The sequence below is a fragment of the Ammospiza caudacuta genome, chromosome 3, assembly GCF_027887145.1.
Source record: "Ammospiza caudacuta isolate bAmmCau1 chromosome 3, bAmmCau1.pri, whole genome shotgun sequence".
Classification (NCBI taxonomy): Eukaryota; Metazoa; Chordata; class Aves; order Passeriformes; family Passerellidae; genus Ammospiza; species Ammospiza caudacuta.
The window spans coordinates 29,441,825-29,456,141 of record NC_080595.1 but is presented as its reverse complement, the minus strand read 5'-3'; the positions used below and the strand labels follow the sequence as shown (position 1 = coordinate 29,456,141).

At 35.9% G+C, this 14,317-nt stretch overlaps 1 protein-coding gene across 1 annotated transcript in view; it reads left to right on the top strand.

Moving 5' to 3' along the window:
• The window catches only part of LRPPRC (leucine rich pentatricopeptide repeat containing), an 86,854-nt gene that overhangs the window by 54,211 nt on the left and 18,326 nt on the right, over window positions 1-14,317 (top strand). The window contains exons 26-30 of the mRNA XM_058800912.1: window positions 7,040-7,108; window positions 7,359-7,449; window positions 9,687-9,829; window positions 9,940-10,021; window positions 13,840-13,960. Coding sequence (XP_058656895.1) covers window positions 7,040-7,108; window positions 7,359-7,449; window positions 9,687-9,829; window positions 9,940-10,021; window positions 13,840-13,960 — 506 coding nt within the window. The remainder of the gene's footprint in view (window positions 1-7,039; window positions 7,109-7,358; window positions 7,450-9,686; window positions 9,830-9,939; window positions 10,022-13,839; window positions 13,961-14,317) is intronic.

Genomic DNA, 14,317 nt, shown 5'->3' with positions numbered 1-14,317 from the left:
AAACAAAATTTAAATGTTTGTGAACAAGGTTGTATGAGATAATGGTGGTCTGAGATTTAGGAATAGTTTGTAGGAGGTGCCATAGCTTTTATGGACTAACTGTATACAACTGAGACAGAGGGGAAAGAGCTTTTAAGCATGCAAGCCCTATACAAGAAAAGATTAATTTTTTAAATTATTGCTATTGAGTCCTATTAGTCTGGTAAAATCATTACTTCTCCTTCTGTAACTGGACTCTGATACAGTTAGTTATTAGTGAACTTGGATTTTCTTTCCATGCACCAATGTATGTAGGTTAATTTAAAATGGGGTGCTTACTAGTTCACGTTATTTTTCAGAAGTTCCTAAGTATTCCTTTCTTACAGGGAAGGGATATGTTTCAAATAAGTAAATTTGGTAAAGGAGATGACTACTGAAAAAATTCCTTCCCAAAAGGAAGGCAGTAATGCATTCAGAATGTGGGATTATGGCAAGATCTGTGCTTCTTTTCTTAGCTCCTGGGACTTTGTGTTAGAAGGAAGAGGTTTATAGTGCTTTTTTTTTTTTTTTTTTCATTCATCATACACTGTAAAACTACATTACGAGGCCAAGAGCAAATTTTTGCTCTGTTTTGAGTCTAGGATAACCTTGAGGAGTTTGTTTTAAGCAGAGTTTTTGTGTGTTTTTTGTGTCACCTTTTCTGCCAGTGTAGTTATTGTTGGGAATGTCTACTGATTTTTTTTTTGTAATAGTATTTCACCGCATAATTTATGTTGGAAAACTTACTGTAAATGTAGAATATTCCAATAGTGATTAAATCTATATCAGTTTCACTTGTCTTGAGAACAATAAAGTTGTAGAACTCTATCCTACTTTCATTTAGTATTTTTGGAAAATAGTCTACTTGCCTGACATTTTTCTCCAGGTCTACCTAAAATATAGCAGTGTGTATTTCTCTTTCAAGTGAAATAAATTAAATCATGAGTATTTACTCAACAGATACTTGCCTTGGTAAAGTCAGTGAACTGTGAAACTGACAGAAGCTTTGAAGCAAATACATATTTCGGAAGAAAAAAGCCACAAACCAGCAGTACAAACTTAACCAGTGGAGACTGTAAACTTTGTATTTTCTTACTGTGAACTTCTGCTGCTTTTTACATCAAAATTGACCTAGTAGAAGTTGACTGGTTGCCATCTTGTGTGATTTTAGAAGAGGAGAGCAATAGCTTGAATTCTCATCAGTCTCAGGAGAATAGTTAGTGAGGATAGATGTGTAGGCATGTGTCCCTTTGTCTTTCATTAACTATCTGGTACTGCAAATAAAATATCAAATACACTTCAGCTGAGTAGGCTTTGAAGGCATGACTTGCAGTGGAGCAGCTCATAAGTTTCCATATTGCAGTACTGCATTAGAGTACGTGCCCTCATTATCAAACATGAAAAGTAGACATATTGAAGGTACAGATATCATTGTTTTCAAGCTTACATACAGTTATCTCTTGCCCAAAAAGTTGAACAAGAGTCCACATATTTTGGATGAGTTTCTCTTTAAAGAATTCTGTGTTATAGGGGTTGTATTTTGTTTAGTCATATTTAGTTCTGGGCAAAGTTGCTTATAAGAAGAAAAGAAATTACTAATTTTTTAGAGAGTTTGCAAGGTTTTCTTTTGTTTAGCAAGAGTGAAGTGAGTGAGGGTGTTATTCTGTGCTATCACCAAAAAAGCCATTTTTGAAGTCATTGAAAACTACTTTCAAAGTGGAAAATGAACTTGTAGAAAAAGTATTGCTTCCATTGCCAGCCATAAACAGCCATAGCTGTAATGCCATCCTGGTAGCACAGTGACTTAAATAATAGCTGAGCTAGGAGAGCACTAATGTGTTTTGTTGGGCAGTTGGTATGATTGCAACAGGAAAGGATGCTCTTTGAGGCACAGGTTATTTTTAGATTGCTCAGTCTCTAAAGCTGGATCTTTTGTGAGCTTCTGGACTATTGCATAAAAGTTCAGAGCCAATAATCAAAATAGGGTTTTTTTCCTGTATATTTAACAATGATACTTCACTTGGACTTTGCAATGATGACTATAGTGGGAGAAATACAGCAAAGTGATGTGCCTGCATACATATGAACTCAAGATGTAAGATTACTTTAAAAAATAATATAAATATGTTAATTGGTATTTTTAAAAAACTCATGCATTGTTATTTGAAAGTAAAGGAGTGTTTAGCAGGAGGAAAAAATAATAGAAGTGTAAAATAGTTTTAACCATCTCAGTCAACACTTATAGACTAGGATGGCTACATGAGGTACAGAAATTTTATTTATATTCTTTTGATTAAGAGGTGCACCTACTGCTTAGCAGAAGTGAGGACTTCTGCTACAAGTTTTAACCTAAGAGAAGATTCAAGGAAAACATCCAGTGTTTATGTTGTAAACAACTTTGTTCAAATAACCTGCTATGCAAAAATATTCCAGGCTTCATTAAAGCTGTATGGAATTAGTGAGATTTTCCTAGACATTTTTGTGGAATCAGGGAAAAATCTGTCTTTAAATTAAGAACTTCCCATCAAGTGTTCTGTTTTCCATGGTGCTTATGTTGGGGAGAGCTGTTAGGAATGACACACATCAGTTCCTATAGCTGTCTGCCCAAGGCTGTCTGCTTGGAGGAGTTAAGCATTTTCCTGCAAGACATTGCTTTGGCATCTCAATCTCAGTAACTGGTTCTGGTACTGGTAGCATAAGTCTCTTATTGCTGCTGATGTAACTCTTCATGAAATGTTCTTCTTCCTTTAGCAGCATTAGCTGTCTCTTACTATTACTGGATTTTTCAGCTGCAAAGAGAGGAATGAATGGATCTGTCCTTCCAAAGAACACCATCAGGAAGTGCAACATGGATGGCTTCTATAAAATTTGCCAGTTTCTTTCCAATATGTTTGTATTCGTGATTATAGTAGAACTGTTTCCCTAAGAAAAGACTGGACTTTTTGCAAACAAAATGCAGAAATTTTGAAGTAAATGTAAACTAGGTAAGGTGGTTGGGGTTAAACTTGAATAGTTAGAATTGATGTGTTATTCACAGTGCAGTTATGAAAGACTAGAATAAGTTGACTGCTATATGTAAGAATTATTTTGCCAAACAGGCACAGTGGTCATTTGTGAACGTGCAGCATTGCAAGGTTAAAACAGAAGCTCTCCGTCTCGTGTCACATATATGCCAAATGAAAAATGCTGCTGCTGGTTTTTAAACAGTTATGCAACCTAAGCCAGCAAAAGTGGCACTGTTTTGGGGCAGTTCTCAACTCTTAGTTTGCTGAAAGTCATCTTTTTGAAAAGGACTCAGCTTCTGGTCTGTATGTTGTCTTTTGTGGTTTTTGTCTGTAAGTTTTGTGTTTAAAAAGAAAAAGTTTGGTTTAGGCAAGTGAAGAGGAGTAAATAAATATTTTCATATGTCTTCTGTAATTTTTAAAACTTTTTTGTTAGAAAAGCTTTTTTGAAAGTGAAAAACCAGTATGGCTCTATTGGCTGTAGCAGTTACAGAATACTAAGGTAAACAGAACTTGAATATTGCTATCGTTATTTTAAAATCTGGAAAAACATCTCATAGATTCCTCTCTGACAGGTCACTATTTTTCCAGACAATCGGTTTTCTTTCAGCTGCAATAGGTAGAAATTAGCTCAAATAAAACTGTTAGTACAGAAAATCTGCTGATTGGACCCCTTCAATCACCTGAAGTGACTGGTTCTCAGAAGGAGGAGAACAAATCAAATGCTTTCAGTGTGTTAGGACTGTTGAATGATTTTTATTGCTGCTTCACAAGAGTTCTTCCAAAGATGCAGCATATTTATCCCTTTCTGGTTAGTGTTCCTTTCTGTGTGTGAAGGTGCAGAATCAGTGAGTAAATTGGTATGGGTGTAAGTGTAGAATAAGTGTAATTCTCATAGAATCACAGAATATGCTGAGTTGGAAGGGGCCCATCAGCATCATCGAGTCCCCCTCCTGGCCCTGTGTAGGACACCCCAAGAATCACATCACATGTAAGTTCTGGTCAAAACTCTGGGCTGATTTCTGTAGGAGATGCAATGAAGTAGCTGAATTCTGCTCAGCCTAGAGAAGAGTCAAGGAATTATTTTATATACTAATCATTAAATTAGTACGAAATTGAGATATTAAAGAAAAATCAGTTGTATATTGTCTTCTAATACAAAATCCAAGCTAGTAGAAGTTAGACTGAAAGCAGTCAAAAGTGGTATACTTTGGTTGCTCTCTGCAGAAGGTGGTGGAGGCAACCCATTGCCAAAAGATCTTCTGAATAAATCTTAAGGGGTTTTAGGGGAACCAGAAGAGCTCATGGAAGAGAAATAACTTACTAGAATAATCCACTGAACCTCAGGTAGTTGGAGAGTGGAAGAGCACTAAAGGGAAAGTATTGCTGTGTTTCCCGACATTTTATATTCTCCTGTTGTTACTGTTACAGAGAGGATAACAAGGTTATTTAGTACAGTACAACTGTTTTCTATTTCAAAAGAATGTAAAAGCCAGAAATCTGTGTTTGGTTTATATGCTGGATGAATTGCATGAGACTCTCAAAAAAGGCCAAGAAACAAAGAAACCACTAAGACTCGGTATAGATGTATTTTTTTAATTTAGTCCATTGAAACAAGCAAGATTGAAATTGTAAATAGGAATTTGGAAGAGTGATTGTAGTTTTTTACTTAATTTTTCTTTATTCCTTGCATTCTGTTATTCTTTACTTTAGTCTGCTGTATCGTAGAAACACTGCTTGCTGCTAAATGCAATGTTTAAAATTCCCTAAGATTGTAAAGGATAAGCTACAAATATGGACTATCAGGCAAGCCCTGGAGATTTAGTTAATCTGACCTAGATGTTCTTTTGATGATTGAGACCTGCAGTATGTGAAAACACTTCTCAATTTCAAAATGAAACACAAGGATATCTGTTGTATAACTCAGCTGTCCTTGTAGTGACAGACACATCAATCATTTCTGAACAGGAAAGGATTTACTATAAAAAGTTTGTAGCTTTCGAGCTGTTGAGTTCATTGGCATTCGGATCAGCAGTGATATTGGAAGTTGTAAGTGAATTCAGCATTTGAATTTTACCATGTCCTAAAGAGGATTAGCTACAAATGCAGGCAACATACTTCTTTCTTTTTCATTTTCAAGAGCCTGTTGTGTATCAAGAGCCTGTTGTGTAAGATGTTAATTCTTGACTTAGTTTTCAGCATATTTTATGTGAAACTGCTTGGTAGCTTTTAAAAAAGCACTGAACAGTACCTATAAGTATAAATAACTGTGAGGAGGGGAAAAAACCCAAACAAACAAGTAATTGGAAAAAAAGCACGTACCTGGAAAGCTGTGTTCATATATACCACTTTGAAAATGTGGGAAGACACAATTTTTCTGTAACCTTCTGGGCTGAGACTGTTTTAACAGTACAGCTGAACACCCAGAGATGCTCCATGTTGAGGAGCTATGGGATTAGCATCCTGTTTTTAGCAAACCCTTGCATTGACTTCATAGAATGGTTGGGCAATTGGTAGAATTATGTGGCCCAACATTTACTCTGCAGAACACTGTTTGCTATATATTTAGCAAAATTTTACACTTTTCACTGAAGTTTTGCATGCTGGTTCTCTGGTGTATGCTGAATTATTTCAGAAAGAGGCAAGGGTAGTAATTCTGCACTTGGAGACCGTGGGAAAAGGAAATAATCTCTGTTTAAAAGAGAGAAGGTAAATTCACATTTCCAATAGTAGTTGTTTCCACTGTTTTGCAACTGAAACTTAATATTTCTCACAGCATTTTGTTCAAACTGCCTCTTTTGTGCAAAGTGGCATTCAAATTTTTAACTTGCATGTCACATTTAAACTGTAGAGATTTCTTACAATATTAAAACCTAAAAGCCTTCAAGAGTCAAAACACATGTTTCTCTGTAGGGGTGAACAGACATTTCCTTGGAATTACTTTAAGCTTAATGTGAATCTGGACATTTGAAATAAAAAACAGAGTTCACTCTGTAAATTATATTTGTGCTAAGACAAGGTAGTATAAAGCCCGGAAATCCAAGTATCTATGGGAGGGAAAGCCAAGAGGTAAAAATTATGGATGCTTTGCACACATTTTGCTGTAACCTTTTTTTAAATATGTTGGACATGAGTAGGTAGAATGTATGATGTATCTCTTAAAAAAAATTGACTTTTCCTATCTTTATTTATGAATTTGCTTAAGTTGAGGAGCTGCTGTTTTGATTATGGTATATGGTGCTGGGAAGGCACAATGTGGTTTTCTACACCAGATAGAGTTTCAAGGATTGAAACCTTTCCTTTGAGCATGTGTAGCTACCATGTAGCTGCAGTCTGCTTGAAACAACAAAGGAATGAATGAGCAAAGGCTCACAACCTGGAAAAGTCAGTAACACAAAGAACTGTGGCATGCTGACAATTACACATCAGTTCCTCTATGTATGCACACATAAGGGTAAGCTTTGAGTGTCTTAGCTTTAAGAGTAAATCTAGAGCCTTCTGTTCTGGAGTAGGAAATGCCCTGCGGTTCCTGTAGCTGCTATCTGTACAGTATGCTGGCATCACCAAACGGTGATGGTGCAGTTCAGAAACATGGTTCTCTAGCTGCTAGGTTGCAGTGGTGCTGAAAACAAATATTTCATGGTGAAAGACAGTTTAGAAATATTTGGTGTAATTCTTTACCAGGAGTAATACAAAGGATTACTTTAGGTAGGAGCAATAATACCCCATTAATGTGATGATAGAAGTTATTTAATGTTTCAGTCCATCTGAAATGTATTTTAAATGAACTCTCTCAGTAGTGTTCAACCAAAAAGGAGACTGTCTTGAATAAGATGACTGTAATTTTTATGTCTCATAAATGCAACTTAACTACAAGTTCAGAAATAATCATGTTTTCATTTAGATTTCAAAAAACAAACAATAGCTATGAAGTTTCTTTATGAATACCTATATTATGTTTATTTTCCCTTAGAATGTTCTATGTGCAGTAATGTATTTCTTGTGGAAATATTTTACAGACTCCTGGCTTGAGAGCACACTCTGGAAGATTGAAGTGGTTTGCACAAAAGTGTATATTAAATAAACAGGTATGACTTGTATGATGTGTTCTATGGAACTGTCATTTTATTCCAGGAAAAATTGTTTTGAAGTATTTTCTCACTTGATTTTTGTTTGTGAAAGGACATATGACAGGCTGGTGAGGTGAACTTAATGCTGGTGTATACTTAAATACTATTTTAGCTGAATGCACACAGCATGTATGGACACATATATAGAAAAATATAGAAATATAATTGTTTGTTTGAGGTATAACTGAGCTGTTCCTTCTTTTTGAAGATGGAAACTTTGGAACAGTTGGTAGAATCAACTCGAAATCTGTTTGAATGCGATAGAGATGAGATGTACTACCACCTGCTCCAAATGTGTGGTAAGTGAGCTCAAGATCTTATCCATGTTTCTGATCTGGTTTCCTTTGTGGTTGGAAATGGGACATAACCCTGGAGAGAAGCTGTGTCTTGATACACAATTAGTCTGGCTAGCATTTCTGAGGCATCTTGTGGGGGAGGAGACGGCAGGGGTTTGGTTTTTTCATCTGCAGACCTGAACGCTTAGTTAGTATAGTGTGTGTATGTGTGTGTGTGTTTGGCTTTCAATGTGCTTAGAGAAGAAATCCTGTTCATCTATTATCTTCATAACTGGTAAAAATTGAGGGTCTCCTGTAATTGGATCTGGTTCTTCAAGGTGCATATATTTTAAAAATTTACTTACTTTTCCCAAGCCACACCCTAACTTTTGCATTGCTTATAGTCATGAAACAGTTTTGAAAACTGAAACTTTATTTCTATGCTGCAGACTTAGTGGAGGATGTGTTTATGAGGTTTTCATTCCTCTTTTTGTGTTTTTTAAGTCTATGTTGGTTTTGTTATTCAGTGTATTTTACTGTATTAAAAAGGATTACAATTTTGGAGATTTGTTTTAAAGTACTGAAAAAATACATTGTATTCAGACTAGATATGGAGCACTATTGGGTATGGAGCACTACACAGTAAATTGGGACATAAAGCATTGTAGGGATTTCTGTGTACTTCAGTAAAGTATGTACATATATCTGTATATTATTGACCTGTTATAGGTGTTTGATATGTCTGGAAAACTTGCTTTTGAATTTTTAATAATTTTAGGCTGTTCTCTATGTATGGTTTTGGTTGGGTAGGACTTGATGCAGGCCTCTTCCCTACTGCATGAGTGCTTGCACAAAAAAATGCGACCAGAGACCCCATGAGAATTTTGCTGCTTTTCATTTCCTGAAGCCTTGGAAAGATTCAAAGAAAACCAGTGTTACCTAAGTCTGGCTTTACACATACTGGTTCACCATCAAAAATCAAATAGGCCTGAAAATCAATGTTGTCTCAACAGAGAGAGAACCTTCCTATTTCTCCACTCATCCTGTTCACCTCTGGCAGTGACTAAGTCTGACAGTGTACCTGCTAGGAAGAGAATCTAAGAAGATACAATTCATCAAATTGTGTCATGCAAAATCTTCAGTCTTCTTTCAGAAGACAGAACCAATTCCATCTATTCAAAGAAGTGGAAAAACATTTGTGGATTTCTGTCACCATGAAAGACAAAAGCCATGCATAATCCTGCTTTCAACCATTTTAGATTACCTATCAAAGCTGCCCCATGCACAACTACAGCAGGGCTGTCATTGTGTACCAAAATCATAACTTCAGATCTATTTTGAGCATATAAAGAAAACCCTACCATCTAGTCCAGACAGTAATCAAAAAAGCTGAAAACAAGGATTTGATTATCACAGAATAATTTATACTGGAGAAAACCTCAGGAGTTTTCCTGAAGTTAAGATAGCTCCAAAGTCAGATCACATCAAAGCCTGTTTAGCTAAGTTTTGGGTGCCTTCAGCAGTGGAGATCAGAGAGCCTTTCTGAACAGCCTGATCCAGTATTTGTTCATTCTCCAATACTCCATTGCTGTAGCTGTGAAATGTCACCTTCTGCCCTTTGCTGTGCACTTGTGAGGAGAGACTGACTCTTGAAGAGTCGGTGGAAAATTTACAAGATTTGCATGTATAGCAGGAGAGCAAAACCTGATTTGAATGAAATGCCAAGGCAGTTTATTGAGAAGGATGTTCCTGCTTTAGAGAGCTCATTTTTACCAGGGTGTAAATCAGTAGTGACTGAGAGTCATCAATGCTTCACAATTGGTGACTGCAAAGCTAGAAAATGTAAAGGCAACAGCAAAGCACATGCTGTAGGTAGTTAGATGATAGCTAAGCATTTTCTTACATGAAGTCCAGATTTCTGTTTATTTGCAGTTGTGTACAGTGATGCATATATAAATTTAAATGAACAGTCTAGAACAATAGAACTGATGAGCTGGGATGATCACTTCTGCACTACTTTTGAGCTGATTTCTCATTTATCTGAAAATCCATACAATCCTTGGGGCGTTTTTCTGGCATCCTCTAGGTATTAAAATAGTTTAAAACTTCAAACTGATGATTGTATGAAGCAGAAGTACATGATTAATTGATTTACATTATTAATTGATGGATTATTTTCCAAAGACATAATTTTGAATTACCTTAGATATGCATGCATATTCTAAATGTGCTTTTATCTGAAGATTTTTATCTTGTTTCAGACAGCAACAAGGACTGGGGAAAGGCTGAAGCTATTTGGACTAAAATTCAAGAAGAAAATATTGTTCCTCGTGAGAAGACACTAATTTTACTTGCTGATATATTTGAGAAAAATGGTCAGGTTGTTCCATTTGAGATACCTAAGGTAAGTGGAGTTTAACTTTCGTAGTTAACAACACTTAGGAATATATTTCTTCTTATTAAAAAAACTAACAGATATCATTACAGTAATTGAAATGTTTGCTTCTTTTAAAGGATAGGCCTGAAGATAGCAGCAGTGCTTCTACTGGGGAAGAACTGAAAATACAGATGCTTTGCAAGAAAAATAAAGCAAAAGGTAAACTGAAATCCACTGTGGGTTTTTCCCCTGCCATGTTAATTTTAAGGTTTCAATTAACTGCAGAGCTCTTCTGTGCAAACTTCCCAGTCTCTGCTAAAAACAGCATTAATTTCTGCATGGACCTTTGCCTTCGTATATAGAAGAGCAGAGTATATTTCAGTGCCATTCCTTTGATTTGGTCTGTGATTAATCATTGGAAATCCATCGCTATCCATCTCATTCCAAAGCAGAGTGACAGTAGAAGAAATAGCTTTACTGGGCCTTACAAAATGGGGAGGAAATCACAGAATCCCTGAATGCCTCAGCTTGGAAAGGTGGATCATCTGGTCCAGCCTTTTTGCTCCGGCAGTCTCACCCTTGAGCACATGGAACAGGATCCTTGAATATCTCCAGTGATGAGACTCCAACACCTCTCTGGGAATCTGTTCCAGTGTTCAGTCACCAGCACAAGTCATATTTAGGGGAAACCTCCTGTGCATCAGTTTCTGCCCATTGCCTCTTGTCCTATTGCTCTGCCCCACCGAGAAGAGCCTTGGTCCCAATCAGTTCATTTCTAGTATTTAACAAGGTGCTGAGCATTTGAATGTTCTGGAAATACATATTTTCTTTGTTTATACTATAGTAAATAAATAGGCACCTTACTTGAAAGCGGTATAGAAAATAGAATTCAGTAGGTTTAAAAATTATATTTGCTGAATGAGGAAGATTTGTAAATGCAAGACACCTAGTAATTTTCTTCTCTAAGTGTAATCAGTATATATTATGGGTTGGACACAGATTTTTAAGCTCTGAGTTTTAACAGAAGAATGTATCAGTCATTCAGACATTTAACTCACATTGTTAGTGAAATTACCATCTAGAGTTACTCAGTCTAAATATTCAGTTTATTTAGATTAGTAGTCCAAAGTTGAGTCTGGACATTCTGCATATTGGGAGTGCAGTACCATGTTATGTGTATGAAGTTAAGAATCATGTATTGTGGCAGACATCATGTTTTCAGGAAATTCTTCATGCTGCTAACTGTTGGGTATCATAAAAAGATGAGAAATGAAGAAATGTTGTAATTGAAAATCAGATGAAATCAAGGGAATGTATTTCATGACATTTTCACTAGCAAAGTGTCCTGTGCCTTTGGTATCATAAATGACCAAGTGAATGGCAGGAGGAAACTAAATAGCTGCCTTAGACTTGACAGGGAGACTAGTTTAAAACAAAAATATAAAATAATACTTCTGTGATGACTTCAGATATTGAACTTAGCAATAAATCACTTCTGCATATTCTTTTATTTAAAGGTGCAATATTTGAGAGAAGGTGGTCAAGAGCTATTAAAAATGAAGGGGAAAAAAAATGTTCCAACTATGTTGGAAAACAATTTGTTTTGGAAAACTATTCTCTTGGCCTTAGAAAAAACCTAAAAAAAAAAAAAAAAAAAAAAGAGTTGTTGCTTTTTTTATATAACAGTATCATGTGATTTTGGTGTGAATGTAATGGGGCAGCTTTCTTATGGGAAAAAGATTAACTCAATCTAGTTATGTAACTATTCAGTGAACTTTCCAAGTCTGACACGTTTTGATAATCTGTTCTCCAAAGTGCTTGATTTATGCAAAGTCATATTTTCATCTTTGTCTTCATTTCTCAGTGTGAGAACTTGACTCTAGGGGATCGTGTAACACATATCCCAAACAGTCACAATTACTGAAACAGATTTGACTGTCTTGAGAACTGAGACTTTCTTGGCAAGTTGTCACTTTTCTAACAAATCTCTCTGCTTGAAATAGCTGGTATAGCACAATATGATTTTGAAACCAAGAAATTTCTCTTTTGAATGCTAATATATTTTAATAATTTTAGATGCCTTCTGAAGAAGTAATAAGCTGATAATACCTGATCCAGGGATATGTCTCAGTTCAAAATTGATCCAGGTATACTTCAAACATGCAAAATGAAGTTAAGAAAAAAATCTGAACAGAATGGTCATAGGACTGACATACACAACAAAATTGATAGAAATATTTTTAATTCTTCATTGAAGTAGTCATTACAGAAAAACCTGAAAATTAAATACATTTCCTTGTAGAAGGAGATCTTACAATGTTATGGACTCTGATAATTGACCACTAGGGGCCAGGTCCATTTCTGTACCCAACTGATTAAAGTAATATTTAAACACAGGGTGAAATCCTAGTTCAGTCTGAAGACAGCAAAGCTTTTGCAGGAAAACATAAGGAAATTTTGTCATTAGAAAAAATAGAATTCAAACAGACATTTATGAGCAGAAAGGCCAAACCTATCACCAGTCAGCTACATTTTTGTAAATCATTAGTTGCATTTGTAGCAGGTTATACCAGTCAGAGGGGTATTGTTTTTGTTGAATGTGTTTGCTGGTCTGCTACTACCTCAGCTTTCAGAGCAGTGGATCCAGTGATCAGCATCTGAGCAGGCAAGAGAGTTCATCAATCACATTGCTGCAGGCCAAACTAACTTCAGACCTCTAAGTAAAAGTGGGGGAGGATTTCAGGACTTTTCTTATGTGGTCCTGTTGTTGTTCCATTGCTCTTTTGGTTGACAGTGCAGTCACTCTTGTAATGTCAGACTCTCTTGTGAAACTGAAATACACAGAAGTTAATTTAATCTTTACTGAGATGCTGTTACCCTTTATTTCTCTTCATATATATATCTAACAACGTTTCAAGCATACAGAGTACATTATGAATGGCTGTGGTAATTCTAATTATTAACTTGGTGTAGGAGTCTGTGGGATGTCAATAATAAGTTTTATGCATAACCATTTCTTTGCCTGCAGTTCAGGAGATTTTTGTATATGCTTGTTGGCTAAAGAAGTTAAGATGCAAACTGAAAGGCATATCAACAGTTTTGATTAAAATTCCATAACACGCTGTACTAAGTGCAATTAGTATAATGCTTCTTATGACATTAGGATTCAATTGAGTTGTCATCATCTTTACTTTCAAAGTAGAAGAAAAAAGCTTAATGCTTATCTGTGAAATTTGTGGTGATAGTCCAACTATTTCTGATAAGTTTTAAGGGTTACTGTGGCTGTGATTTGAACTAGCAAAGGAATTACTTCATGAATCATTAAAATATACATGCAGTCACTGTTTAGATGTAAAAGATCATTTATGGTTCTTAACACAGCTTTCTAGCATATGTTACAGCGTGGATGGCAGTTCTAGCTGCATGTTTATAGCTGCATAATCTTGTTTCAGAAAAATAAATGACTGAAAACTGTGCTTATAATTTTTCCCCCTTTTTGGTAACATCTTTTCATACACTGACAGTTATTGTGAATGCGTGAAATAAAACTGTTAATCAGTCAAACAAATGCAGTGTAGTTTACTTGCTAAATATCTGTATATTTGTAAATTGTATGTTTTGTATAAATCTTGTCGTAGCCAAATAATCTGATCTCCCCATATTGGAATCGCCTCCTATATTATTTGTTAAATGCTGTTGTGATCATGCACCAGACACTGTAACTGCATACCCCAGAATTAGGTGTTGCTTTAAAAAATCCTGAGTCTTCCCCTTCTAACCAGCTGTGTTGATATTGAAGCAACAGCCACATATAAAGGAAGAGCAGTGGCAAACTTTTTCTCCTGTAGAAGTGTGTGTTGATATTTTATATACAGGTAGTTCTGAGCAAGCTGTGATCTGCAGCTCTGGGCTCAAAGATGTAAGCAAAGGATACATAAATTTAAGATGGACCTTTTTCAGTGAACAGGTGATTTCTTTCTGTGATCCATGTTCTTGCAGTATGACATTTCCTTTTGGCTTTTTTACTCTTTTTTTAGAGGCCTACAATATTTTCAGGAGAATGAAGAAGGATGAGTCTCATTCTCTTTGCTGTGACATCCTTGTAAAAGCATTGTTAACACAGGATTGTCTTGATGAAGCCCTTGATGTGAAACGCATGTAAGGCTTTTCTTTGTTTGGGGGACTTTTACTGCCTTAGAGAGAGGGCTTAAATAATTTCTGGATCATTTTCAGGTGAGTCCTTATCTTTTAATGGGAAAACAGGTCATGACTAGTGATTAGGAGCTGTGGTAAGAAATACACCAGTGTTTCATAGGGCGGTATGCCACATTTTTAAAAAGGTACTAGAGTGACAGTGTGTATTGCTAATAACTCATTTCAAATAACAATCTGAACAAATGTACTTGGCATCAGAGTTGAAAGTCTACCCTTCTGGCAGTCTGCCTTTTCCTCTTTAGAGCAATATCCAAACAGACAAGATTCCTTCACTTAGCTGCCTGTGAGCCTTCCCCTGCA